Source organism: Mus caroli, unplaced genomic scaffold (assembly GCF_978045245.1).
Source record: "Mus caroli unplaced genomic scaffold, Mus_caroli_1 scaffold_4, whole genome shotgun sequence".
NCBI lineage: Eukaryota > Metazoa > Chordata > Mammalia > Rodentia > Muridae > Mus > Mus caroli.
This window is the reverse complement of record NW_028227259.1, coordinates 142,024,817-142,050,621: the sequence shown is the minus strand read 5'-3', so window position 1 is coordinate 142,050,621 and position 25,805 is coordinate 142,024,817. Positions and strand designations below refer to the sequence as shown.

General features: G+C 46.2%; 2 protein-coding genes across 4 annotated transcripts in view; one reads left to right on the top strand and one right to left on the bottom strand.

Moving 5' to 3' along the window:
* Positions 1-199: 199 nt before the first annotated feature.
* Positions 200-13,475, top strand: Pilra (paired immunoglobin like type 2 receptor alpha). Its single transcript, XM_021163662.3, has 7 exons — positions 200-416; positions 736-1,122; positions 4,369-4,569; positions 8,774-8,804; positions 11,597-11,643; positions 11,856-11,887; positions 12,045-13,475. The coding sequence occupies exons 1-7, from the start codon at positions 332-334 to the stop codon at positions 12,168-12,170; spliced, it is 909 nt and encodes a 302-aa protein (XP_021019321.2). The 5' UTR covers positions 200-331; the 3' UTR covers positions 12,171-13,475.
* The window catches only part of Zcwpw1 (zinc finger CW-type and PWWP domain containing 1), a 43,651-nt gene continuing 30,805 nt past the window's right edge, over positions 12,960-25,805 (bottom strand). For all 3 annotated transcript variants that reach the window (XM_085837357.1, XM_021163249.2, XM_085837358.1), the window contains 6 exons: positions 25,355-25,438; positions 24,805-24,871; positions 24,437-24,531; positions 23,299-23,359; positions 22,747-22,881; positions 12,960-13,273 (listed from right to left, as the gene is read on the bottom strand). In XM_085837357.1, the coding sequence (XP_085693483.1) occupies positions 12,960-13,273; positions 22,747-22,881; positions 23,299-23,359; positions 24,437-24,531; positions 24,805-24,871; positions 25,355-25,438 (756 nt within the window). The remainder of the gene's footprint in view (positions 13,274-22,746; positions 22,882-23,298; positions 23,360-24,436; positions 24,532-24,804; positions 24,872-25,354; positions 25,439-25,805) is intronic.

Here is a 25,805-nt window from a genome sequence, read left to right as displayed (position 1 = left end):
GAAAAGAGTAGATAAGGCAGAAGGTGAAGGTGGAAGAGAGGAGAGCCCTGCCTGCCGAGGACAAGGCCCTGTCTCCAAGACAACAATGGGGGCTGGGCCAAAGCCCAGTTATGTCGCCAGTGACCACAGGGCGGATCTTCTGCAACGTGGGAAAAGAAGAAGCCAGATCAATAAAGGAAGTTGCTGGCCACAAGGAGGTGGAGATGGACAGTGTCTGGCCCAACTCAGTCCACCACATGAGAAGGCCTGGGGATCTGTCTCACTTTACCCTGGTCCTCTCTGGACTCCTGAGCACCCCAGTGTCCCTAGACAGAGCATCCTTGCCTTCCTGATGGCTCTTCTGATCTCGCTTCCTGGAGGGACTCCAGCCATGGCTCAGATCCTGCTTCTGCTCTCATCAGCCTGTCTGCATGCTGGTGAGTGATAGCAACCTCACTAGCAGGGACTTAACCTCAGGAGGGGACAGTGGGGCTGGGAAAGGTAGGGAGTCATGTGGACAGGTGTCTGCTAGAGGAGCCATCCAGGACTCTCTGCCCCAAGAGTCAGTTAATATTGCAGAGGGAGCCCAACCCAACCTTTCACTCTCTTTCCTGTCCCACTAGCCTTGGGGACAGTCCTGCCTTGTGTCTCACCCCTGCCTGTGGATGAAGTCTCAGAATGCTCTGGGTTGTCCTTTCTATCTCTTTCCTGTCACTGTCCCCTGCAGTGGCTTCAGATTGTCCCCATCCTTCCCAGGAAATTCAGCAAGATCCAACAGACAAAATGACTTTGGGATCGACCAACCTGAACGTTGCTCTGGAGTCCAGGGTGGCTCCATCGACATCCCCTTCTCCTTCTACTTCCCCTGGAGGTTGGCCAAGGATCCACAGATGATCATAGCCTGGAGATGGAAGAATTTCCATGGGGAATTCATCTACAACTCCTCCCTGCGTTTCATACATGAGCACTTCAAGGACCGGCTCATCCTGAACTGGACACAGGGTCAGACATCTGGAGTCCTCAGAATCCTGAACTTGAAGGAGTCTGACCAGACCTGGTACTTCGGCAGAGTTTTTCTGCAAACAACAGAAGGCGTGAAGTTTTGGCAGTCAATTTCTGGGACCCAACTCAATGTGACCAAATGTGAGTACATCCCAGCCCTGGCTTTGGTGGCCTCTGGATTCCTTATGCCATAGATGTCATTAGAGAACCTAAACTTCTGATATTTCACACAGATTTTTCTCCTGTGTTCTCTCCCCTCCCCAGAGTGCTGCCAACTTTGTCTTTTCTCTTCTCCATAACCATCTGCAAACCATAGCAGCTTTCTCTGAGCTGGCCCCTCATTGTACCCTCGGTCGCACCACCCTACTCCCTGGCCTCAACTCTTCCCAGAGGGCCCAGTTTCCTGCTCCTTTCTCCAATCTGGCACTATTCATCCTGCCCACCCCCACCCTCGCTGCTAGAAATCCATGGGTATCTGGCTTCTCTAGGATGGAGCAGGCTTGCCTTGGTCCTGCATCAGAGTATTGGTTAACTGGAGGGTTTACATTATATCTCATGGCTTCCACAGTAGGTAGCTTCTAGTCCCTATGTGCCTCTGGGTCTCCCATCTCTCCCTCCATTTCTTTTTTCGTCTCCCTTATTTGCCTCTTCTCCCTCCTTCCTCCTCAACTCCTGTCTTTCCCACGTGGACCCTCATGTTCTTAGACCATGATCAGATTTTCTTTTTACTTCATCTCCCCCATTGCAGCTGTAACTGCATCCACACGGAGTGCACACAGGCCCAGCCTAGTCACTGTGTGGGTATTACCCCAGCCTGTCAGTCACCACTGCTGGGCACTCTCATGGTCTATGTACAGAGGAAGACACATTCGCCAGCAGAGCTCAACCCCTGTCCAGGGTCACACTGGTGATGCACAGGCCTTGAAAGGGACCCCTTTCCTCCAAGCTTCTCTCAATCCGTAGACAAAAGGCCTCTGCTTGAGTTTCCTCTGTTGCTTGCCCACCTTCTGTCTTAATTTTGTGGAGCATGGATATATGGTATAAGCATATGTATGAGTTTGTGAGTGTGTGTGTGTGTGTGTGTGTGTGTGTGTACATATGCCCCACTTTGTGCTTGTGGAAACCAGAGGTGGATATTGGGAGTCCTCCTCTAGCAAGACCCACCTTATTGCCTTGAGGCAGGGTCTCTCACTGAACCTGGAGCTCACTGTTTTGGGCTATGACTAGGCAATGAAGCCCTATTGATCCTTTGTCTCCATTTCCCATGGTGTTGTGGGTTACAGTTGCTCACAAGGCCTGACTTAGAAAACACACACACACACAGAGGCACACATACACACACACATACAAACACATACATATAAACACAGATGAACTCAGACACAAATATTAATAAAAAATTTAATAAAACATAAATGTATTGAAAATAAAATATAAAAGCCGGGCGTGGTGGCGCACGCCTTTAATCCCAGCACTCGGGAGGCAGAGGCAGGCGGATTTCTGAGTTCGAGGCCAGCCTGGTCTACAAAGTGAGTTCCAGGACAGCCAGGGCTATACAGAGAAACCCTGTCTCGAAAAACCAAAATAAATAAATAAATAAATAAAATATAAAATTAATTGTCTAATAACAATTGATTATCAGTAATTACATTGTCACTTCTCAGCAATGCCAGTGATAAATGGGCTGTCCCTTCTAGGTTAGACCTACCCACCTTCCCTGGCAAACCACTACCTCATCTTGACCCCTGTGCTGCTTCAGGATAAACTCTACAGCCAGAACTGGCCAGGCAGCCATGCATCTGTGTTTCCTGTGCCTCCTACATGTTCCCTAAATGACTTTTTCTGAAATTTCCGTTCTTCCCAGACCCCTCCCTGTTCCTCCTTTGATGCTCTCTCCTGGCCTTTGAGATAGTCTGTTAGGCGCTTGGTATAGCAATCACTGTAAGGCAGCCATGTCTCTCTTGGCTTCAGTCAGACACACCACGTTTTTTCTGCTTGTTCCCACATGCACACTAAGACCCTGTTAAAATCCACTAGGGCAACAAAGGAAATATTGAACTATGCAATATATGGTTCAGTAGCCTAGAGCATATTCATTTTGTTGCACTTCCAGCATTTCTATTCAATTCCAGAACTTTTCTCAATGAAATATTTCCTTTGTTGCCCTAGTGGATTTTAACAGGGCATGTATTAAAAGAGAATGGGCAGGAATGTTAAGTTAATGAAACAATTAAAAAGAAAATACAGATGAAAGAACCCCTAGTGGAGGGGAGGTGTAACTCACTGGCAGAACCCTGGTCTTAGCGTGCATGTGCTATTTTGTTATTTGAATATTCCATACATTTAAACAATGTATTTTGATCACATCTACATCACAAGTGAGGGGTGTCTTCAGCAATAGGTTCTTACCATCTAGTTATGGTGGGTAACCGAGAGCAGTGGCCATAGCCTATGTTGTGTTAAGGGACTCTGAGGCCTCCCTGACCAATAAACTCACAGGCAAGTAAGCTGTGCCTATTTTCATTTAATAACCCATGACTTTAGGGACAATGTTGCCCACCCTTGCAGCTGTTTCTGTTCTAATGAGAATTGTTTTTAGAAAAAGAGTGTTTTTGATGTGTGTGACTTAGAGATTGCTCTTTGTAACTGACAATGGACATGAGGGTCTGAGAACATCCTACCAGGAAATAGCGAGCCATCATTGCTCACCAGATTTTTCAGCCTCTGCCCTTGTCCCCTTCTTCCTGTGTGAGCTTCTGAGAGCTGTTCCCCAACCCACATCCCTCACAGGAGACAAGATACTCATGTCCTCCCCAATCCAAGAAGAACCCACTTGTTACTTGAGTATAGAGTCAGAGCCTGGACCCTGGAAGTTCCAACAAGCCAGGCCTGGACATCTGTCCTCAATAGGACAATTAAAGGAACAAGTCACAGTTACAAGCAATGGAAAGAGGGTTTGCTCAACATGGCCAAATTGGGAAGAGGAACAAGGAGGTCCAGTGCCCCTGTGCTAAGTCCATATTTGGGGTTTTGACAAGTCCTGATCTGATGTTTAGACTTAAATAGAAGACATAGCTAAGCAGGCCCAGTTGCCGCCCCCGCCCCCGTGTAGCCCCGCCCACCAGTGAGCCATCACTGTCTCATCTCTCCTACAAGCTGCTCTGAGGAGCTGTCAGAAGCGTGTGAACTAACTCTCTTTCCGGGGAGACCAGTTCTTTCTCTGGCTGGCTCCAGGCTCCAACTTCGTCCTTTTCCCAGCATTCCTTGGGTGATTCCAATTCCTTGGAGCCCATTGCTTCAGTAGTCTGATGGGCAAAGAGGACAGCAGAGGCATCGTTCTTCACTCCTGCAAGGAAGTTCCATGCTGACTTCCTCTCTCTCTTCCAGCCACCTGCACCCCCACTACACGTCCAAGCACCACTGCTGCAACTTCTGCACGCACCCAAAGTGACATAACAGAAGTCAAGAGTGCTAACATTGGTGGCCTGGATCTGCAAACCACAATTGGGTTGGCAACGGCTGCTGCTGTGTTCCTGATTGGGGTTTTGGGATTGATAGCGTTCCTCAGGTGGAAGAGAAGAAGGCAAGGTAAGTGGTTCAAGACTGCACCCTCAATCACACTTCCTAGGTGTTTCCACCGAACAATCTACGCCAGAGTCGTTGAAGGTGATTGTTAGGGCTCGGGTGATGTCTCAGTCAGTAAGATGCTTGCCACGCAAGTATGAGGACCAGAGTTCTGTCACCATAATGCATGGAGCCCCAGTGCTGCAGAGGTAGAGACAGGATGGTCCCTGGGTCTTGCTGGCCAGCCATACTAGCCTAATCGGTGAGCCTCAGGTCCCACTGAGAGACCCTGTCTTTAAAAAATAAATAAAATAGTGAGGATGATGACAACAACAGCGACGATGACGACAACAACAGCGTGGACAGCTACTGAAGAGTGATAGCAAAGGTTGGCTTCTGGCCTCCTCCCTCCCTCTCTTCCAGGTGCAGATCTATGAAGACGTCCTCTTCAATCCAGTGTCAGGCCCAGAGGCCTGTGCTTAGAGTTACTAGGGTCTTTTTGTCAGTGTTGGTTTGGTTTGGATGGCTGCCGATGTGCACTGCTAACCTCCCTCAGAATCTGCGTTAAGTCGGCTCCTCAAGTGAAACTTCCACAGCGTCATTGGTGAACTGCCCAGTCCAGGCACATCTTGGTTCTTCTCTGTAGATCTAGTCAGTCGTTACCAGCCTTTTGGCTTTCACAGGAAAAAGGGCCTGTCTGGGAGAACGCCAGGGAGAAAGCAGAGCAGACAGGAAGTTGCCTCAGCTCAGCTGTGTCCATTCACTTCCCAAAATCTGACTTGAAACTGTAGGAGCATAAGTAGATGAGGCATGAAGTCCCCTAACTCTGTGGTGATGGGGGAGGGGTCCCGAGGGCTGAGTGTTTACCCTGGAAGGAGCTGTGGTGCTGACAGACATAGTCAGAGGAGAGGTGGGTAGCTAGATGAACTCTCAAAGGAAGACAAACGATATAGAGTCAAAAAATAAATACTGACAGTCGGAAGCAGCAAGATGGCCGAAGAGGTCAAGGCACTGGCAATGACCAGAGCCCGCACACACACTTGCGCACGTGCACACACACACACACACACACACACTACCATGGCATGTATATACTAACATACTCACATACATGGTAAATTAATAAATATAATAAAATAAAAACAATGACAGCCAATGGTGGTCCGCACCTGCAGTCACTGCACTTAGGAGGTGGAGGCAGGAGGATTTTGAATTCAAGTGCAGCCTTAATTACCATAGCGAGTTCAAGGCTAGCCTGGACTCTATGAGAATTTATCTCAACCCCACTTCCTCCCCTACAAAATATTCAGGAAAGTTCTGGGAGCCATGTAGAGGACACTTCCTGGCCTTCCAGCAAAGGGAAACTATCTTAAAAACTCCTGTGGTGTGTGGTGCTGATGGAGGGGCAGATGGCAGAGGGAAACCTTGTAAGTCAGGTCCTAAAGACTCCAAGACCAGAGGCAAAATGAAATGGCCACCCCAGCTTCTTGCTATGATGACATCAATGTGTGTGGAAGGTCTCAGATGGGGGGGGGGGGGCAAGAGGGTCACTGAGACAGATTACTTTATTTTAAAAGTTAGCAATGCCATGGACGGACAGAAAGATAACAGTGTGCTGGGGGCTCTAGGGAGAAGTCAAGCCCCAATATGGCAGGGGCTTTAAAGAGAGCAGCCGGGGTTTCTTTGTAATTTTCTGAGGATGGGAGTGACTTCAAGCATAAGACTGTACCAGGAGGAAGACAGAAATGTGCCAGGAAAGAGCAGGATGTGTGGCCCCTGATACCCTCTTTGACGTAAAATTACTTCCCAGGTGAGAAACTCTGAGCCTGGATGGAAGTCTGTCACCTGGAGAGCCACAATGTCCCAGTAGTGTATCCATGAGAGAGAACGGGTAGCTATAGGTGCTGTGGCTGAAGCCGCAGCTGGAGTCTAACATTACTTTCTTATGGTGTGACAAACAGGTTGGAGGTGGGTAAGGCTGTGAAAGTTAACACAGTAGGGCAGCACACAGAGAGGAATGGCCAGAGCCAGGAAAAGCTGGAGGCAAAAGCATTCAGACATCGTGACTAGCTCAGTGTGTCCATAACCACAGTGTGTGGAAGATGCAGGCAAGGACGGCCAAGGTCATCCTGAGGTCGGTGACTAGACTGTGAAGTGGCTTCTAGGGAGAGTTCAGGCCCCAACATGAATACGTGGGACCAGAGAACAGGAATAAGTCTCAAATTTGTTGAAAATCAGTGATGAAACCATCAAGCCACATAGGGACTGCAACCACCCAGCCATATAGGGGCCGAAAGAGGAAGCCATTTTGAGGGTGTGTGGCAATGGTCACTTTTACGCTGCTGTGACCAAGCATCAGGACCAAAAGTAACTTGTAGAGAAAAGAGTTTGTTTTTTGGCTTGCAGTTCCAGAAGGAAGGCTAATAATGGTGGGGCAGGACAAAGCAGGACACTGGACAGTCACATCTTCAAGCATATGCAGAAACCAGAGAGAAAGCTGAAAATGAGGCAGGGCAAATAGAGCTCATAACCCACAGCCAGCGGCACACACTCCTTCCGGAAGGCTTGCACCTCCTAAATGTTCCATAGCCTCCCCGGCCCGGCCAAGTGTTCAAATAGATGGGCCTGTGGAGAAGGTTTCTCATTCAAACCTCCTCGGGGGCAAGCTCGCCAGAGTTGGGGGTATATTATATTTGAAATGCTGTCCTTACAGAGCTAACAGAGTTGTTCTACAACAACAACAACAACAACAACAAAATTGTATTTTAAATCAAAAGAAAGAACCCAGAGAGATATCCCAGTGGTTAGGAACATTTGCTGCTCTCCCAGAGGCCCCAGTTCAGTTCCCAGCACCCCACATGGGGCAGCTCACAACCACCTGTAAGCCTAGCTTCAGAAGTTTAGTAGTCTCTTCCCGCCTCCTTGGGCGTAGGACCTCATGTGATACACAATCACACATACACACAAATAAAAATATAACTGTAAACCTAAGACAGTAGAGTAAAACATTCAGATAAAAGGCTAAAACCAAGGAGCCAGATAACTTGTTCTCAAAACACCATGGATAACATTGTTGAAGGAAAGCAAAAAAGAAGAGGATAGGACACATCTTTCTCATTCATAAAAATGGGGAAAGTAGTTAAGGTGTCTATGCTAAGGGGCTGGAGAGATGGCTCCGTGGTTAAGAGCACTGGCTGCTCTTGTAGAGGACCTGGGTTTGCTTCCCAGCACCCACAAGGTGGCTCACAGTTGCCTGTAACTCCTGTTCCAGGGGATAGGATCCCCTCCTCTGACTGCCACAGGGACCAGACACACATGAATGGATCAGACACACAAACAGGCAAAACATTCATACAATAAAAATAAATCACGGTATAATTTTTAAAGCATCTACGTTACAACAACTACCAGTGGACTCGAAAGAGTTCCCATTGAAACTAAAATGGCAACGTTGTAAAAAGAATCAAAAACAAACAAAACGAGACTAAATGAAACAAAACACCAACAACAACAACAAGATGGCCAATAATGGAGGCCTCCCACTGCCTGATCTCAGCATTTATTAAAATTGCAAGAGGGTTTAGAGGGATGGCTCAGCGCGTAAGAGCACTGGTTGCTCTTGCAGAGAAACTGGGTTCTGCTTCCAGCAACCCCTCGCCCCACATCGCAGCTTACAACCGCCTGTAACTGACTGAAGCTTTAGGGGTATCTGAAGCCCTCTCCTGAATTCGGCAGGCATTTGCTCTCTCGTGTGCACATACCCCCACACAGATGCACATCATTTAAAATTTTTTTTTAAAAAAATGTTTTTAAGCTACAGTTGTGTTCAAAGGGTAAAGGAATCGATCTCTAAGCCTGAGTTAAGTCCCCTGGGATCCACTCCTGCAAGTTGGCCTTTGACAAACTGTGGCACACCTCCTGCCATATAATAAATTCATGGCAGGGTATAAATCCAGTATAGGATAAGAAGAATGTCAAGGTAAGGTGAAGGACAAGGATGCAAAGGAGACAGAATGGGGCCTGGACCAGGCCGAGATTTGAGAGGTAGGCTTGCTAGGAAGACAACAGGGCTGCAGAAGTAGTTCCAGGATCTTCCTCAACTGCCCGGGCAGTTTCTTTGCCCACCCCCATCCTCTGAAGGTGGTTTGAACGTAGGGACACCGAGGGATGATGGAGGATCAGCACCAATGTCACACTGACAATGTTTCTTCCTCCCGCCCCCCAACAGGCCAGAAGACTAAAGCTGAAGTCCCGGCCAGGTGAGTGCTATCTCTTAACCACTGAACCATCTCTCCAGGCCCTTCAGATAACATTTGAAAATAAAAAGGAGAGCCACCATGCCCAGGGGCCTCGCCACCCCTGGCTCATCCTGTCTGCTTTCTCCTCTGTTTTCTGTGGCACCAAGCTCTTCTTCACCTCCAGCAGCTTCTCACACTGACCGGAGTGCAACAGAGTCTCAGGGAGTTTCCTTCTCAGAACAGCTTCCACCCACCCCCATGCCTCATAGGGTCTGTCTTCTCTCCTGTTTCCTAAGCTTCCCTCTTTGTGCCTGGTTTCTTCTCAGCCTTGAACATCCACCTGGATTCATCCAGCTCTCCCATCTTTTCTTTTCTTCTCTCTGGTTGGTGAGCCCCTCCCCCATACTCCCAGAATCCTTTGTTCTAGATCTTCCCCATCTCTCCTTTTCCAACCTCTCTGTCCTTTTCTCCTTTTTGTCTTTTCCTTTCCTTATCAAACATTGCCTGTTCTAAGCCTTCCTCCTCCAACCCCACTTTTTCTGAGAAAGTCTTGTATAGCCCAGGCTGGCCTCAAACTCACTATGTAGCCAAGAATGACCTTGAACGTCTGATCCCTTTACCTCCCCTTCCTAAGAGTTGGAATGACAGGCAGTGCACCACACCTTGTTTATGAGATGCTTTGGATGGGACCCAGAGACTTGTGCATGTAGTGCAAGCACTAGACTGGCTATACACACCCAGCCTCCTCCCTCTCTCCCCTCTCCCCTCTCCCCTCTCCCCTCTCCCCTCTCCCCTCTCCCCTCTCCCCTCTCTCCCTGCTCCTTCTTTGGCCAGATGCTCTTCCTCCAATCCAAGCTCAGGTCCCTTCTGTCTGTATATATATCCCGGTGTCTTAGACCACTGATGTTCCTGAATGAAAGGCACACACAGCCTTTGTATTTTAATATGCCTTAAGCAGCACAATAGCTGGGCAACTATCTACCCTCCATGCTGTTAGAATCCATTTCCTTATCGATAAGGCTACTAGTAACTACTTACTAGTTACAATGTTTCATCTGGACTGCTCTTAGCTCCAATTGGTCAGCCCACATGACCACGTTTTCTTTATGCCTAGCCCCCATGGTGGCTCTCTCTCTCTCTCCTACAAATTCATCTTGTAGATGGCAGTTCCTTCCTTCTCCTCTCTCCCTTCCTTGTGGTCTCCTCTCTCTAAGCCTCCGAAAACCTCCTCCCCACCTATGCCTCTTCTCCCCAGCTACTGCCTTTTAGCATCTTTATTCACCAATCAGAATTAACTTGGGGGCAGGGTCCCAGGAGCTATGCACAGACTCCAGGTTTTGGGGACCTGCACTTAGCATTACAATAGACAATAAAAGGCAACGCCTCAACACTTTCTTCCAAGAACAAAGCCTGAGCACCTACCCAGAAGATATGAAACATTTTTGCCTTCTAGTTATAACCAATGTAGTGAGAGGGGGTATGCTTGCTTCTTCCTATTTCTGGTTTCTGTTCCTCCCTACATTTCCTAGAATGACTCACCTTTCACTAGTGCTGAGAGACCCTGGCCAGGCTACCTTACCAAAACCCTTCATCCTCTTCCAGAGAGCCTACTTGTGAGGGCCTAACACCGACATGCTCATCCGCAATCACTAAAGAGACCACACAAAGGAAACCTTTGGTGCATGAGGCCTGCGTGCCCGTGCACTTGCATGTGTACATGCGTGTGTTCTCAGGTGCCATCTACTTTTTAAATAAGTATGTTTATTACATTTTATTTGTGTGCATGCATACATATGTGTGTGAGAATGAGCTTGGCATGGCACGCATGTGGAAGGCCAAGGACAAATTCTGAGAGTTGGATCTTTCCTTTTGCCTTAGGGATCCTTGGGATGAAAATGAGGTCGTCAGTCTTAATGGCAAGGGCTTAACCACTAAGCCATTGCACCAGACCCCACTTGATTTTGTTCTTGTGGTTCTTGTTGTTCTTGTTGTTGTTTGAGACAGGGTCTTCCACTGGTCTGGAACTCACCAACTAGACCAAACTGGTTAGCCAGTGAGTATCAGGAGTCCTCCTGTCTCCACCTCCTGAGTACAGAGATTACACACATATATGACAATGCCCAGTTTTGTGTGTTATTACATGTTCCTCTGTGTTATATGCATGTACAGATGCACATGTGCCCATGTGTGTGGAGGTCAGAGATCAATGTCACATCTTCCTGAGTCGCTCTCCCTTCTATTTTGTGTTCCTGCACCTATATTGTGTTTGTGTGTTCATGTGTGTGGAAGCCAGAGATCTATGAGGTGATTTTCCCCAGTTTCTCCCCTCCTTTATTTCAAGGCAGGGTCTCTCACTCACCTGAAGCTCATCAACTTGGCTAGGCTGCTCAGACAATGAGCTTCAGAGACCTGTCTCCATTCCCTCTTCAAGGCTCACTGTGCCCTGCATCTTTTACATGGGCCCTGTTTACATGGGTCCCTGGGGAATCTCAACTTGGGTCTTCATGTCTGTGAAGCAGCCACTTTTGCCGACTGAGCCATCTCGCCTGCCCCCTGCTTTATCGTTAAGACAGGGTTTTTCTCTGAGTCTGGAGCTCTTCAGTTAGTCTAGGCCGGTTGATCAGTGAGCTACAGGGATTTATCTACCTGTCTCTGCTTCTCTCGCATCCAGCTTTATGTGGGTATTGGGGATCTTAACTCAGGTCTTCATGCTTATGTGACAAGTACCTTACTAACTGGGCCATCCCAGCACCCAATGTCTTAATTCTTTCATGTCCAGCCTCTAATATGTTGCTCATCTTGATCCTGTGTAGGGAGCCATTGGAAACCAGTGAGAAATATGAGAGTGTTGGCCATGAAGGTAATCCTGTCAGCTCCTTGTTTCCACACTTGGTTCTGCCTTCTCCCAAGGCCCCACACTTCCATAAGCACTCCCTCAGTACTTCCTTTCCCACCTCCCCACTGTCCTTCCATGTAACCAAGGTCCCCACCTCACTGTGGGAACTCCCAGCCATCGGCCTGCTCTCCTATCACATTGTCTGACTTCAGCACTCCATGTTCCTTTTCCTTTAGGGCAATGTATGGATCCCAAAGAAAACCCCAAGGTAAGTAACTTAGACTCAGGCCTGAAGAGAGTGGAGGGTGGGGAAGGCAGGGGAGGGGTAGAGGCCTGTGGTGTGGGCAGGACACTCAGGCTGCAGCTTCTGCCTTACGGTACCCACAACCGCCCTGCTACCATCCGACTTCTCATTTCTCCCTCAGGATAATAACGTCGTGTATGCTTCCATCTCCCTCTCAAGCCCGACCTCACCAGGAACAGCGCCCGACCTGCCTGTCCATGGGAACCCCCAGGAAGAGACTGTGTACTCCATCGTAAAGGCCAAATAAGTTGGTCTGGGAGACACTCTTAGAGTCACCTTTGTTTCTAGTGGGAAGACTCTCAGCTTCCACTGATACCACAGGCAGACACAGAAATTCACTCAACAGAGGGTCTGACCACAGACAAACTGAGAAACTCCAAGTTCCTTTTTCTAACTTCCTAGGCCTTTCTCACAAAAATAAAAAGATCTACAGAATCTGCCTAAATGAATCTAAAGAGAGCACTGATGAGACCCTTGACTTCTCGCCCTCTAAGGACCCCCTCCTCTATCACTGTTTCTAGCAGCCCAAGGCAAGGGATCCTAAATGCTGGCAGATAGGCTGACTCCATGATCTGCACCCACATGATCTGCACTCACACATATACTGTGTGAGTATAATAACCTGCACACAGTGTACTTGTTCATATACCACTGCACTGGCCATCAGCCCAAAGCCTAGATGGCGTGAGACGTGGAACTAAAATAAACACCAGGTGGCTAAGGCATTTGCCTAAGGCCATGCAGTTCCCAGGAAGCAGCTCAAGCCCAGACATGCTTTTCTAGAGGTTCTCCCAGCTCTGGGTCTCACTGCTGTCCCCAATTTCCTATATTCTCCAGAGATGGCAGTTTGTCATAGCGACACACACACACACAAAAGCACAGCTCAGCAGTAATTCCAGAGACCTGCTTTATTAACCAGGCTGCACAGCTGACTTGAACAACAGAGCAGGTCAACAACCCCAACATTTAACAGCTGCTCAGGAAGAAATGAGAGGCTCTCCCTGTGGGCAGACAACAGCAGGGGGACCAGAATACTCTACTCCTCAAAGAGGGCCGCCAGGAACTCCTCTGAGCTGCCTCTCTGCTGCATCTCCCCTCTCTCTTCTGGCTCTCCAATGTCTTCCATGAGTTGCTCCAAGTCCAGGTCACTGGAGCAATCATCGTCAGGAGGGAAACTTGCTGCCTCCTGTGTCAGGGGCATGTGGGGCACAAGCCCTTCCTTTCCCATTGGACAAGCCCCATGCTGAGCTGATGGAGTAGGGCATTTGGACACAATTTTAATTTCTTTCTCCTCAGATACGTTGGTGGCTGAAGTCTTGTTCTCAGGAGCTTTAAATTTTTTCTTAGGGACTAAAGGAAATAAGGGACAAAGTTAAGAGTCAACACACCTGAGTTTTTACAAGCCAGATTTCTGAATTCTTGTTTAAAACATATGAAAGGGTAATCTTCATCAAAATATGGAATATGGGCTTTCAGGTCACACTTGGATTCTAGCCTTGGGTCAGCTATGTATTCAGCATGGGTGGTCAATAAATTTGAAACCTGAGTCTCAGTACATTTGTATTTGAAATGTCAACGAGGCTGGAAAGATGGCTCTGCAGTGAAAAGCACTTGTTGCTCTTATAGAGGACTGGGTTTCAATTCCCAGTCCTCACACAGTGGCTCACAACCATCTGCAGCTCCAGTTCCAGAACATATGACACCTTCTTCTAGCCACCAGGCATACACATGGTTCAAACACAGACAGTGAAAATAAGTACACAGTATGTCAAAACTCAAGCCAGTAATGGAACCTAAGGCTTAGTCCATAAGATGGAACCCATACCGGGCCCTGTGGGTAGTGGCACCTGTGGGTAGACAGATCTCAGGTGCTAGGGGAAATCCAACACCATTATCCAGCTTAATAGGCTGTATTAAAATCACTCCTAATACCTTACTGCCTCCCCACAGATCACTGCAACTCTCAGTCCTTGTCAGAGATGCTTCTCTTTGTAGTAGGTGTCATCTCTCAAGTGGCCAACATTCTGAGAATAAGAGACTACAGCATGTATAGCCCTAAATGGAACATAGATTACCCCTCTACCAAGACTCAAGGATCTTTGAAAAAGAGAGGGGCCAAAAGATAGTATCAGAGCCAGAAGTGGTAGAAACAGTATTTTCTGAACAGACAAGGGCAGTGTGATGGTTTGTATATGTTTGTCCTAGAAAGTGGCACTATTAGGATGTGTGGCCTTGTTGGAGTAGGTGTGTCACTGTGGGTGTGGGCTCTAAGACCCTCACCCTAGTTGCCTGAAAGCCAGTGTTCTGCTAGCAGCCTTTATATAAAGATGTAGAACCGCTGAGTAGGGCCAAAGGCCTCATCCGGCCGGATCAGCGCCGGGGTAGCGGGAGCGCAGGGTTGCCTGACACCCGCCAGCTACCCACGACCCCCGCCGCAGGATTTTGGGACTGCTGGTGAGTGGAACACAGCTTCAGCTCCAATCCAATTGCGCGGGACCTGAGACTGCATTAGTTAGGGAAGCAGAAATCGGCCTGAGTAGGGCCACAGGCCACATCCGGCCGGATCAGCGCCGGGGTAGCGGGAGCGCAGGGTTGCCTGACACCCTCCAGCTACCCACGACCCCCGCCGCAGGATTTTGGGACTGCTGGTGAGTGGAACACAGCTTCTGCTCCAATCCAATTGCGCGGGACCTGAGACTGCATTAGTTAGGGAAGCAGAAACCGGCCTGAGTAGGGCCACAGGCCTCATCCAGCCGGATCAGCGCCGGGGTAGCGGGAGCGCAGGGTTGCCTGACACCCGCCAGCTACCCACGACCCCCGCCGCAGGATTTTGGGACTGCTGGTGAGTGGAACACAGCTTCTGCTCCAATCCAATTGCGCGGGACCTGAGACTGCATTAGTTAGGGAAGCAGAAACCGGCCTGAGTAGGGCCACAGGCCTCATCCGGCCGGATCAGCGCCAGGGTAGCGGGAGCGCAGGGTTGCCTGACACCCGCCAGCTACCCACGACCCCCGCCGCAGGATTTTGGGACTGCTGGTGAGTGGAACACAGCTTCTGTTCCAGTCCAATCACGCGGGACCTGAGACTGCTCTGGTTGGGGAGAGAGAAATCCGGCCTACATAGGGCCACAACCCTCTTCCGGTCAGAAAAGCACCGGGGCAGCTGGGGCGCAGGGTCGGCTGACACTCACCAGCTACCCACAACACCCACCACAGGATCTTAAGACTTCTGGAGAGTGGAACACAGCTTCTGCTCCAATCCAATTGCACGCGGGACCAGAGACTGCATTAGTTAGGGAAGCAGAAAAACGGCCTGTGTAGGACCACAGGCCTCTTCCGGCTGGACCAGCACCGGGGTACCGTCAGCTACCCACGACCCCCGCCGCAGGATTTAGAGACTGCTGGTGAGTGGAACACAGCTTCTGCTCCAATCTTTAAACAGTGACAACGATAACAACTAACCCCAGAGATTACCAGATGGCGAAAGGTAAACGTAATAATCTTACTAACAGAAACCAAGAACACTCACCATCATCAGAACCCAGCACCCCCACTTCGCCCAGTCCAGGGCACCCCAACACACCGGAAAAGCTAGACACGGATTTAAAAGCATATCTCCTGATGATGATAGAGAACTTCAAGAAGGACTTTAATAACACACTTAAAGAAATGCAGGAGAACACTGCTAAACAGGCAGAAGACAATAAAGAGAAAGCACAAAAATCCCTTAAAGAATTGCAGGAGAACACTGCCAAAGAGTTACAAATCCTTAAAGAAAAACACGATAACATAATCAAACAGGTAGAAGTCCTTACAGAAAAACAGGAAAACACATCCAAACAGATGATGGAAATGAACAAAACCATACTAGACCTAAAAAGGGAAGTAGACACAATAAAGAAAACCCAAAATGAGGCAACACTGGAGATAGAAACCCTAGGAAAGAAATCTGGAACCATAGATACGAGCATCAGCAACAGAATACAAGAGATGGAAGAGAGAATCTCAGGTGCAGAAGATTCCATAGAGAACATCGGCACAACAATCAAGGAAAATGTAAAATGCAAAAAGATCCTAACTCAAAACATCCAAGAAATACAGGACGCAATGAGAAGACCAAACCTACGGATAATAGGAGTGGATGAGAATGAAGATTTTCAACTCAAAGGACCAGCAAACATCTTCAACAAAATTATAGAAGAAAACTTCCCAAATCTAAAGAAAGAGATGCCCATGAACATACAAGAAGCCTACAGAACTCCAAATAGACTGGACCAGAAAAGAAATACCTCCCGACACATAATAATCAGAGCAACAAATGCTCTAAATAAAGATAGAATACTAAAAGCAGTAAGAGAAAAAGGCCAAGTAACATATAAAGGCAAGCCTATCAGAATTACACCAGATTTTTCACCAGAGACTATGAAAGCCAGAAGATCCTGGACGGATGTTATACAGACACTAAAAGAACACAAATTCCAGCCCAGGCTACTATACCCAGCCAAACTCTCAATTAACATAGATGGAGAAACCAAAGTATTCCACGACAAAACCAAATTCACACATTATCTCTCCACGAATCCAGCCCTTCAAAGGATAATAACAGAAAAAAACCAATACAAGGACAGGAACCACGCCCTAGAAACAACAAGAAGGTAATCCCTCAACAAACCTAAAAGAAGACAGCCACAAGAACAAAATGCCAACTTTAACAACAAAAATAACAGGAAACAACAATTACTTTTCCTTAATATCTCTTAATATCAATGGACTCAACTCCCCGATAAAAAGACATAGACTAACAAACTGGCTACACAAACAAGACCCAACATTTTGCTGCTTACAGGAAACTCATCTCAGAGAAAAGGATAGACACTACCTCAGAATGAAAGGCTGGAAAACAATTTTCCAAGCAAATGGCATGAAGAAACAAGCTGGAGTAGCCATTCTAATATCTGATAAGATGGACTTCCAACCCAAAGTCATTAAAAAAGACAGGGAGGGACACTTCATACTCATCAAAGGTAAAATCCTCCAAAAGGAACTATCAATCCTGAATATCTATGCTCCAAATACAAAGGCAGCCACATTCATTAAAGAAACTTTAGTAAAGCTCAAAGCACACATTGCACCTCATACAATAATAGTGGGAGACTTCAACACACCACTTTCACCAATGGACAGATCATGGAAACAGAAACTAAACAGGGACACAGTGAAACTAAGAGAAATTATGAATCAAATGGATCTGGCAGATATCTACAGAACATTCTATCCTAAAACAAAAGGATATACCTTCTTCTCAGCACCTCATGGTACCTTCTCCAAAATTGACCACATAATTGGTCACAAAGCAGGCCTCAACAGATATAAAAATATTGAAATTGTCCCATGCATCCTATCAGATCACCATGGCCTAAGGCTGATCTTCAATAACAAAATAAATAATAGAAAGCCAACCTTCACGTGGAAACTGAACAACACTCTTCTCAATGATACCTTGGTCAAGGAAGGAATAAAGAGAGAAATTAAGGACTTTTTAGAGTTCAATGAAAATGAAGCCACAACATACCCAAACTTATGGGACGCAATGAAAGCATTTCTAAGAGGAAAACTCATAGCTCTGAGTGCCTCCAAAAGGAAACTAGAGAGAGCACACATTAGCAGCTTGACAACACACCTAAAAGCACTAGAACAAAAGGAAGCAAATTCACCCAAGAGGAGTAGACGGCAGGAAATAATCAAACTCAGGGGTGAAATCAACCAAGTGGAAACAAGAAAAACTATTCAAAGAATCAACAAATCAAGGAGCTGGTTCTTTGAGAAAATCAACAAGATAGATAAACCCTTAGCCAGACTCACTAGAGGGCACAGGGAAAGCATCCTAATTAACAAAATCAGAAATGAAAAAGGAGACATAACAACAGATCCTGAAGACATCCAAAACACCATCAGATCCTTCTACCAAAGGCTATACTCAACAAAACTGGAGAACCTGGATGAAATGGAGAAGTTCCTAGACAGATACCAGGTACCAAAGTTGAATCAAGATCAGGTTAATGATCTAAACAGCCCTATATCCCCCAAAGAAATAGAAGCAGTCATTAATAGTCTCCCAACTAAAAAAAGCCCAGGACCAGATGGGTTTAGTGCAGAGTTCTATCAGACCTTCAAAGAAGATCTAATCCCAGTTCTTCACAAACTATTCCACAAAATAGGAACAGAAGGTACTCTACCCAACTCATTCTATGAAGCCACAATTACTCTGATACCTAAACCACAAAAAGACCCAACAAAGATAGAAAACTTCAGACCAATATCCCTTATGAATATTGATGCAAAAATCCTCAATAAAGTTCTTGCTAACCGAATCCAAGAACACATCAAAACAATCATCCATCCTGACCAAGTAGGTTTCATCCCAGGGATGCAGGGATGGTTCAATATACGGAAATCCATCAACGTAATCCAGTATATAAACAAACTCAAAGACAAAAACCACATGGTCATCTCCTTAGATGCGGAAAAAGCATTTGACAAGATCCAACACCCATTCATGATAAAAGTCTTGGAAAGATCAGGAATTCAAGGCCCATACCTAAACATGATAAAAGCAATCTACAGCAAACCAGTAGCCAACATCAAAGTAAATGGTGAGAAGCTTGAAGCAATCCCTCTAAAATCAGGGACTAGACAAGGCTGTCCACTTTCTCCATACCTATTCAACATTGTACTTGAAGTCCTAGCCAGAGCAATTCGACAACAAAAGGAGATCAAAGGGATACAAATTGGAAAAGATGAAGTCAAAATATCACTTTTTGCAGATGATATGATAGTATATATAAGTGACCCTAAAAATTCCACCAGAGAACTCCTAAGCCTGATAAACAGCTTCGGTGAAGTAGCTGGATATAAAATTAACTCAAACAAATCAATGGCCTTTCTCTACACAAAGAATAAACAGGCTGAGAAGGAAATTAGGGAAACAACACCCTTCTCAATAGTCACAAATAATATAAAATATCTTGGCGTGACTCTAACTAAGGAAGTGAAAGATCTGTATAATAAAAACTTCAAGTCTCTGAAGAAAGAAATTATAGAAGATCTCAGAAGATGGAAAGATCTCCCATGCTCATGGATTGGCAGGATCAACATTGTAAAAATGGCTATCTTGCCAAAAGCAATCTACAGATTCAATGCAATCCCCATCAAAATTCCAAATCAATTCTTCAACGAATTAGAAAGTGCAATCTGCAAATTCATCTGGAATAACAAAAAACCTAGGATAGCAAAAACTCTTCTCAAGGATAAAAGAACCTCTGGTGGAATCACCATGCCGGACCTAAAGCTCTACTACAGAGCAATTGTGATAAAAACTGCATGGTACTGGTATAGTGACAGACAAATAGACCAATGGAATAGAATTGAAGACCCAGAAATGAACCCACACACCTATGGTCACTTGATCTTCGACAAGGGAGCTAAAAACATCCAGTGGAAGAAAGACAGCATTTTCAACAAATGGTGCTGGCACAACTGGTTGTTAACATGTAGAAGAATGCGAATCGATCCATTCCTATCTCCTTGTACTAAGGTCAAGTCTAAGTGGATCAAGGAAATTCACATAAAACCAGAGACACTGAAACTTATAGAGGAGAAAGTGGGGAAAAGCCTTGAAGATATGGGCACAGGGGAAAAATTCCTGAATAGAACAGTAATGGCTTGTGCTGTAAGATCGAGAATTGACAAGTGGGACCTCATGAAACTACAAAGCTTCTGCAAGGCTAAAGACACCATCAATAAGACAAAAAAACCACCAACAGATTGGGAAAGGATCTTCACCTATCCTAAATCAGATAAGGGACTAATATCCAATATATATAAAGAACTCAAGAAGGTGGACTCCAGAAAGTCAAATAACCCCATTAAAAAATGGGGCTCAGAACTGAACAAAGAATTCTCACCTGAGGAATACCGAATGGCAGAGAAGCACCTGAAAAAATGTTCAACATCCTTAATCATCAGGGAAATGCAAATCAAAACAACCCTGAGATTCCACCTCACACCAGTCAGAATGGCTAAGATCAAAATTTCAGGTGACAGCAGATGCTGGCGAGGATGTGGAGAAAGAGGAACACTCCTCCATTGTTGGTGGGATTGCAAGCTTGTACAACCACTCTGGAAATCAGTCTGGCGGTTCCTCAGAAAATTGGACATAGTACTACCGGAGGATCCAGCAATACCTCTCCTGGGCATATATCCAGAAGATGTCCCAACCGGTAAAAAGGACACATGCTCCACTATGTTCATAGCAGCCCTATTTATAATAGCCAGAAGCTGGAAAGAACCCAGATGTCCCTCAACAGAGGAATGGATACAGAAATTATGGTACATTTACACAATGGAGTACTACTCAGCTATTAAAAAGAATGAATTTATGAAATTCCTAGCCAAATGGATGGACCTGGAGGGCATCATCTTGAGTGAAGTAACACAATCACAAAAGAACTCACACAATATGTATTCATTGATAAGTGGATATTAGCCCAAAACTTAGGATACCCAAGATATAAGATACAATTTGATAAACGCATGAAACTCAAGAAGAATGAAGACCAAAGTGTGGACACTGTGCACCTTCTTAGAATTGGGAACAAAACACCCAGGGAAGGAGTTACAGAGACAAAGTTCGTAGCTGTGATGAAAGGATGGACCATTTAGAGACTGCTGTATCCAGGGATCCGTCCCATAATCAGCTTCTAAACGCTGACACCATTGCATACACTAGCAAGATTTTGCTGAAAGGACCCAAATATAGCTGTCTCTTGTGAGACGATGCCGGGGCCTAGCAAACACAGGAGTGGATGTTCACAGTCAGCTATTGGATGTATCACAGGGCTCCCAATGGAGAAGCTAGAGAAAGTACCCAAGGAGCTAAAGGGATCTGCAACCCTATTGTTGGAACAACATGATGTACTAACCAGAACCCTGGAGCTCTTGTCTCTAGCTGCATATGTATCGAAAGATGGCCTAGTCGGCCATCAATGGAAAGAGAGGCCCATTGGACTTGCAAACATTATATGCCCCAATATAGGGGAATGCCAGGGCCAAAAGAATGGGAATGGGGAAGTGGGGGGCGCTATGGGGGACTTTTGGGATAGTATTGGAAATGTAATTGAGGAAAATATGTAATAAAAATATAAAAAAAAATAAATAAATAAATAAAGATGTAGAACCCTCAGCTCCTCCTACACCACGCCTACCTGGACACTGCCCTGCTCCTACCTTGATAATGGACTGAACCTCTGAACCTGTAAGCCAGCCCCATTGTCTTTATAAGACTTGCCCTGGTCATGGTGTCTGCTTTCAGCAGTAGAACCCTAAGACAGACAGTCGCACATGTGAACTCAGTGATTGTGACAACACATATAAGCTTGTGCAAGCTCAAGCCAGATAAAATTCTAGTATGAAAGGAGAAAATACACATGAAATCTCACTACAGGCTGAGAAACTACTGACATTTTAAAAAATATTTTATTTTATGTATATGGGTGTTTTGCCTGCATGCATATGCATCACATATGTGGAGTGCCCATGAGGGTCAGAAGAGGGTTTGGACCCCCAGGAACTAGAGTTATGGATGGTTGTGAGCCACCATGTGGGTGCCTGAACATGGGTCCTCTGGAAGAGTAAATAGTGCTTGATTTAGTTTGATAGCTTTGGGAGAGGGCTGGTCAGTTTTCTTTAATGATACGATTGGCCAGGCCAGGCCCCACACCCAAGACTAGCTGAGTAATACAAACTGGACTTGATGGGCTGATGGGAAGAAGAAAACTCAAGTTTGGATGGTCAGGAAGGGGAGGGTGAAGAAGAAGAAACAGGAGAAGTTGAGAAGTGAATATGATCAAAACATAGTGTGTAAAATTCTCAAGCCAGGCAATGGTGGCACACACCCTTGATCCCAGCACTTGGGAGCAAAGGCAGGTGAATCTCCGTGAGATCAGGGCCAGCCTGGTCTACATAGTGAGTTCCAGATCAACTAGGGCTACATAGTGGAACCCTGTCTCAAAAACAAAGCAAAATAAGTCAGTGAGATGTCTCAGTGTGGGGAGCGTACATGGTAAAGGAAAAAACTGACTCCCCAAAGTTGTCCTCTTACCTCCACATCTGCACACATGCACACATGCACATACAAACAGAACAGGCAAGTGTAAAACGTCAAGAATCTATCACAGAACCACGGTGACTTAGAGACTTAGGTTCAGAGGGAATATCATGGAAGCATGAAGCATCTACTTAGCCAGCCCATGGCCACATCAATAAATGCTCTCTACCATTTGGTTTATCCTTGGATTTAATCAAATCAGTAATAATTACTTTTGTTCATTTACTTAGTTTTTTTGAGACTGGGTCTCACTATATAGCTCTGGCTGGCCTGAAACTCAGAGAGCTGCCTGCCTTTGCCTCTTGAGTGCTAGGATTAAATGCCTTCCATGCTATCACTGGCCACAATTAAGTTTACAAAGTTTATAAAGAATGTTCTAGGTTCATTCTGAGACATGGTCTTTCATGCAGAATTTTCATTTATCCTCCTCCTTCTCCTCTTTGTCTCCTTCTTTTAAGTGTTTTTAAAAGAGGGTCCCACTATGGAGCCCATGCTAGCCTAGAACTCATACACAATACATACAGGTCAGCCTCAACTTTATAATACTCCCACTCAACACAAAAGCATGAAGAGTTGTTCAGTTTTTCAGAAATGACCCAGGGAGGAGAGAGGCAGACAAGAACCTTACTCCCCACAGCCTTCGAGTCTCTGAGGCTTACCTGGATGGTCCAGGTCTGAGTTCCCCTGTTCTTCCTTCCCTCCCAGTGTGGGTACAGGAGGGACTGTGGATTCACTGACCAGAGATTTCTTCACAGTTTTCTTCTTTGGAGTCCCATCTGGTCCTCCTGCTGGGCCTGTATAAACCCCAACCCCAGGCATGAAGAAAATTTGTTGACAGTTGGCAAGGAAGGTGGTAGCCATGTATTTAGCTTTTGCCTTGTTCCACATCTCTGGCTCAGTCTGTTTAGCAGGTTCCCTCAATGGCTTCCGGTTCCAGCCATGTTGACACTGCTGCCCCAGGGCTTCTCCTTCCTATGGTTCTCCTCAGAACCAGTCTTTTCCCAGAAATCAGCCTAAACCCTAACCCTTTAACCAAAGACTTTGGGAGCAAGAACGAGGCGCTGTATCTTCCACCCTGGCATCAGCTTGGCCTATTCTCTCAGATCCTAGAAAGATGGTTCAGTCAGGCACAACCACCTGCCAATGCTTTACTCTCTCTACTTCTGCCCTCCCTGTCTGGGGACTTGCCCCTTCCCAGCGGTCTTGCTTACCTCTTGACTTGGGCTGTTTTGTCTGCACTTTAGCTGGCTTGGGTCTAGGCAAAGTCGGATCCTTCAATAGAGAAAGGACAGAAAAAAGCAAACTGAATTACAAAACTCTTTCTAGAAACCAGGAGGCACTTTAGTCATGTGATTCCCATGCAAACTGGAGGCCCTGAGTTCACTCTCCAGAACCTACATGAAAGGCTGGGTGTGATGGAGCACACTTGTGATCCAGCACTGGAGGTGTGGAAACAGGTACATTCTTGGGGCTTGTTAACCAGCCTATCTGAGTGGTCAAGCTACAAACCTACCTCAAAAAACAAAAACAAAAACAAAACATGGGGGGGGGTGGCACCTGAAGAATACCTGAGAACAACCTTTGACCTCATGTGCATTTGCACACATATGCATGCACACCTGCACAGGAGTGCACTAGCACACGTATTCTCTTTTTAGAAGAAGGAGTGCTAGAGAACAATGGGTGGGCCTCAGAAAGTTAAACTAGGTTTGACTGCAACCTGGTTCAGCAGCAGAGAAAAAATATGTGGTCAGCCTGCCATCCTATTTAGTACCAGTCAATGCAAGGATTGAATGCTTAAAAAGAAGCTAAGGCCAGGGGAGGTAACTTAGAGACTATGAGATGGTGCAGCGGCTCCAAGCCTGACAACCTGAGTTCACCTGGAGGGACCAACATGGTGGAAAGAGAGAACCAACTCCCTCAGCTTGTTCTCTGGCATGTGTTCCCATGCCCAAGTACGTAAATGGGGTAATAAATTTTTTTCACAAAAAAGAAGAAGGTAAACTAAACGAGAACATGAAAATTATTGTTTCAAGGTGATGTGAAGAAAATTGGTGACATCTGAAGTTTCCACACCGGAGAAAGGAGTGGAAAAAGCAACTGAGGGTTTCCTGGAATTATATAAAGACCAAGGGAAACACAGCACAAACTGAAACTGCAATCAAGGAAATTCCTATAGAGCTTAGAAAGTCCCACGGGGAAGACGGAAAGCCTTCTTTCCTGGAGATCCTAAGGGCTGAGCCAGCCAGCCAGTGCCCCAAGGCCTGATGGTTCACAGGGACCATGAATCTATGCCAACCACACCCCTACAGGAATCCTGAAGTCACAAGAACTCTCTCTACAATTTACTTTCTTCTCTTCTTCCTCCTCCTTCTCCTCCTCTAAGTCCTTCTCTTCCTTCTCCAGACAAGACTCAGGGTTGTTGGACTCACAGAGAGTCAAATCTAAAAAAGGGGAAAGAAGGAAGACTGGGTGTCCAAGATACATTGTTGAATTGAGCTGATCTCAGGAAATCCATTTTCAAATCATGTCTTCTAAGTCCTGGGGAGAGTCCCACGTCACCATGGTCCTACTGATCACGACTCACACACACCCTGTCTTATCCTCCCCTCCCCCATCTCTCTGGGTCACTGTCACAAGAGAATCTGGACAGGGGCAGAGAGTGCAGGCTTGGGTCCTGGGGCAGGGGCCTCTCTACCCTCCATCCCTCTTCCTACCTTTCCCTTCCCCACTGATGTCATCTCCATTGTATCGACTCCAGAAACCAAACAAGTTAACCCGCTCCTAGGGAATCAAGAGACAACAGTATCACCTACTCCCTGTCAGGCACAGCTTTGCCCTGTCTTCTAGCCTTAGTTATGACAAAGGCTGCATTCATTTTCCAAACCATTATCATTTGAAATATCACACAAGCTTTATCTGCACCTTTAAAGGAGATTAATTATAATCTCTTTTCTAGTTGATTCATGATGGAACAAATGACTAGGAAAGAGAAACTCACATGTCACTCTCTACCCCACCCTGCTCCTTCCAGAGGAATTTGAGGGTAAAAACTATGTTTGGGCTGAGAGAAGACACCAAGTGTCCAAGGGCAGGGAAAGGAGTGGAGGATGCCTTAGGCATCAGGGAGACCAGGCCAGGAAGGAAAGGGTGAGCTCGAAGCTGCAATAGGGAAGGCAGGCCTCCAGCTCCCTGCAGTGAGTCTGCAGGTATGGGCTGCCTTTGGACTAAATGGGGCCAGCAGGAGTGAACTGAGCATTGTCCCACCTGAATACTGGTCTGTTCTGCCCTGTGAGCCATCGCTATGGCTGCCTCCAGCTTCTGATTGGAGTTCTTGTTCTTGCATTTTTTCTAAAACAGAAGGTTAGGCTTGATGATAAATATGCCTTTAAAAATAGTCAATACAGAAACCTTCAAATGACTAATAATTTTTTCATTAGTCAATATGGAGCTGAGAGCTGGCTCAGCAGTTAAGGACTGCTCTTCCAGAGGACCCAAGCTAGGTTCTCAGCATCCACATCAAACAGCTCATTACCATAGGAGCTCCAGCTTCAGGGAGCTGAAGTTTTTTGTTTGTTTGTTTTTGTTTTTGTTTTTTAAAGATTTATTTATTTATATGTAAGTACACTGAAGCTGTCTTCAGACACTCCAGAAGAGGGAGTCAGATCTCATTACGGATGGTTGTGAGCCACCATGTGGTTGCTGGGATTTGAACTCC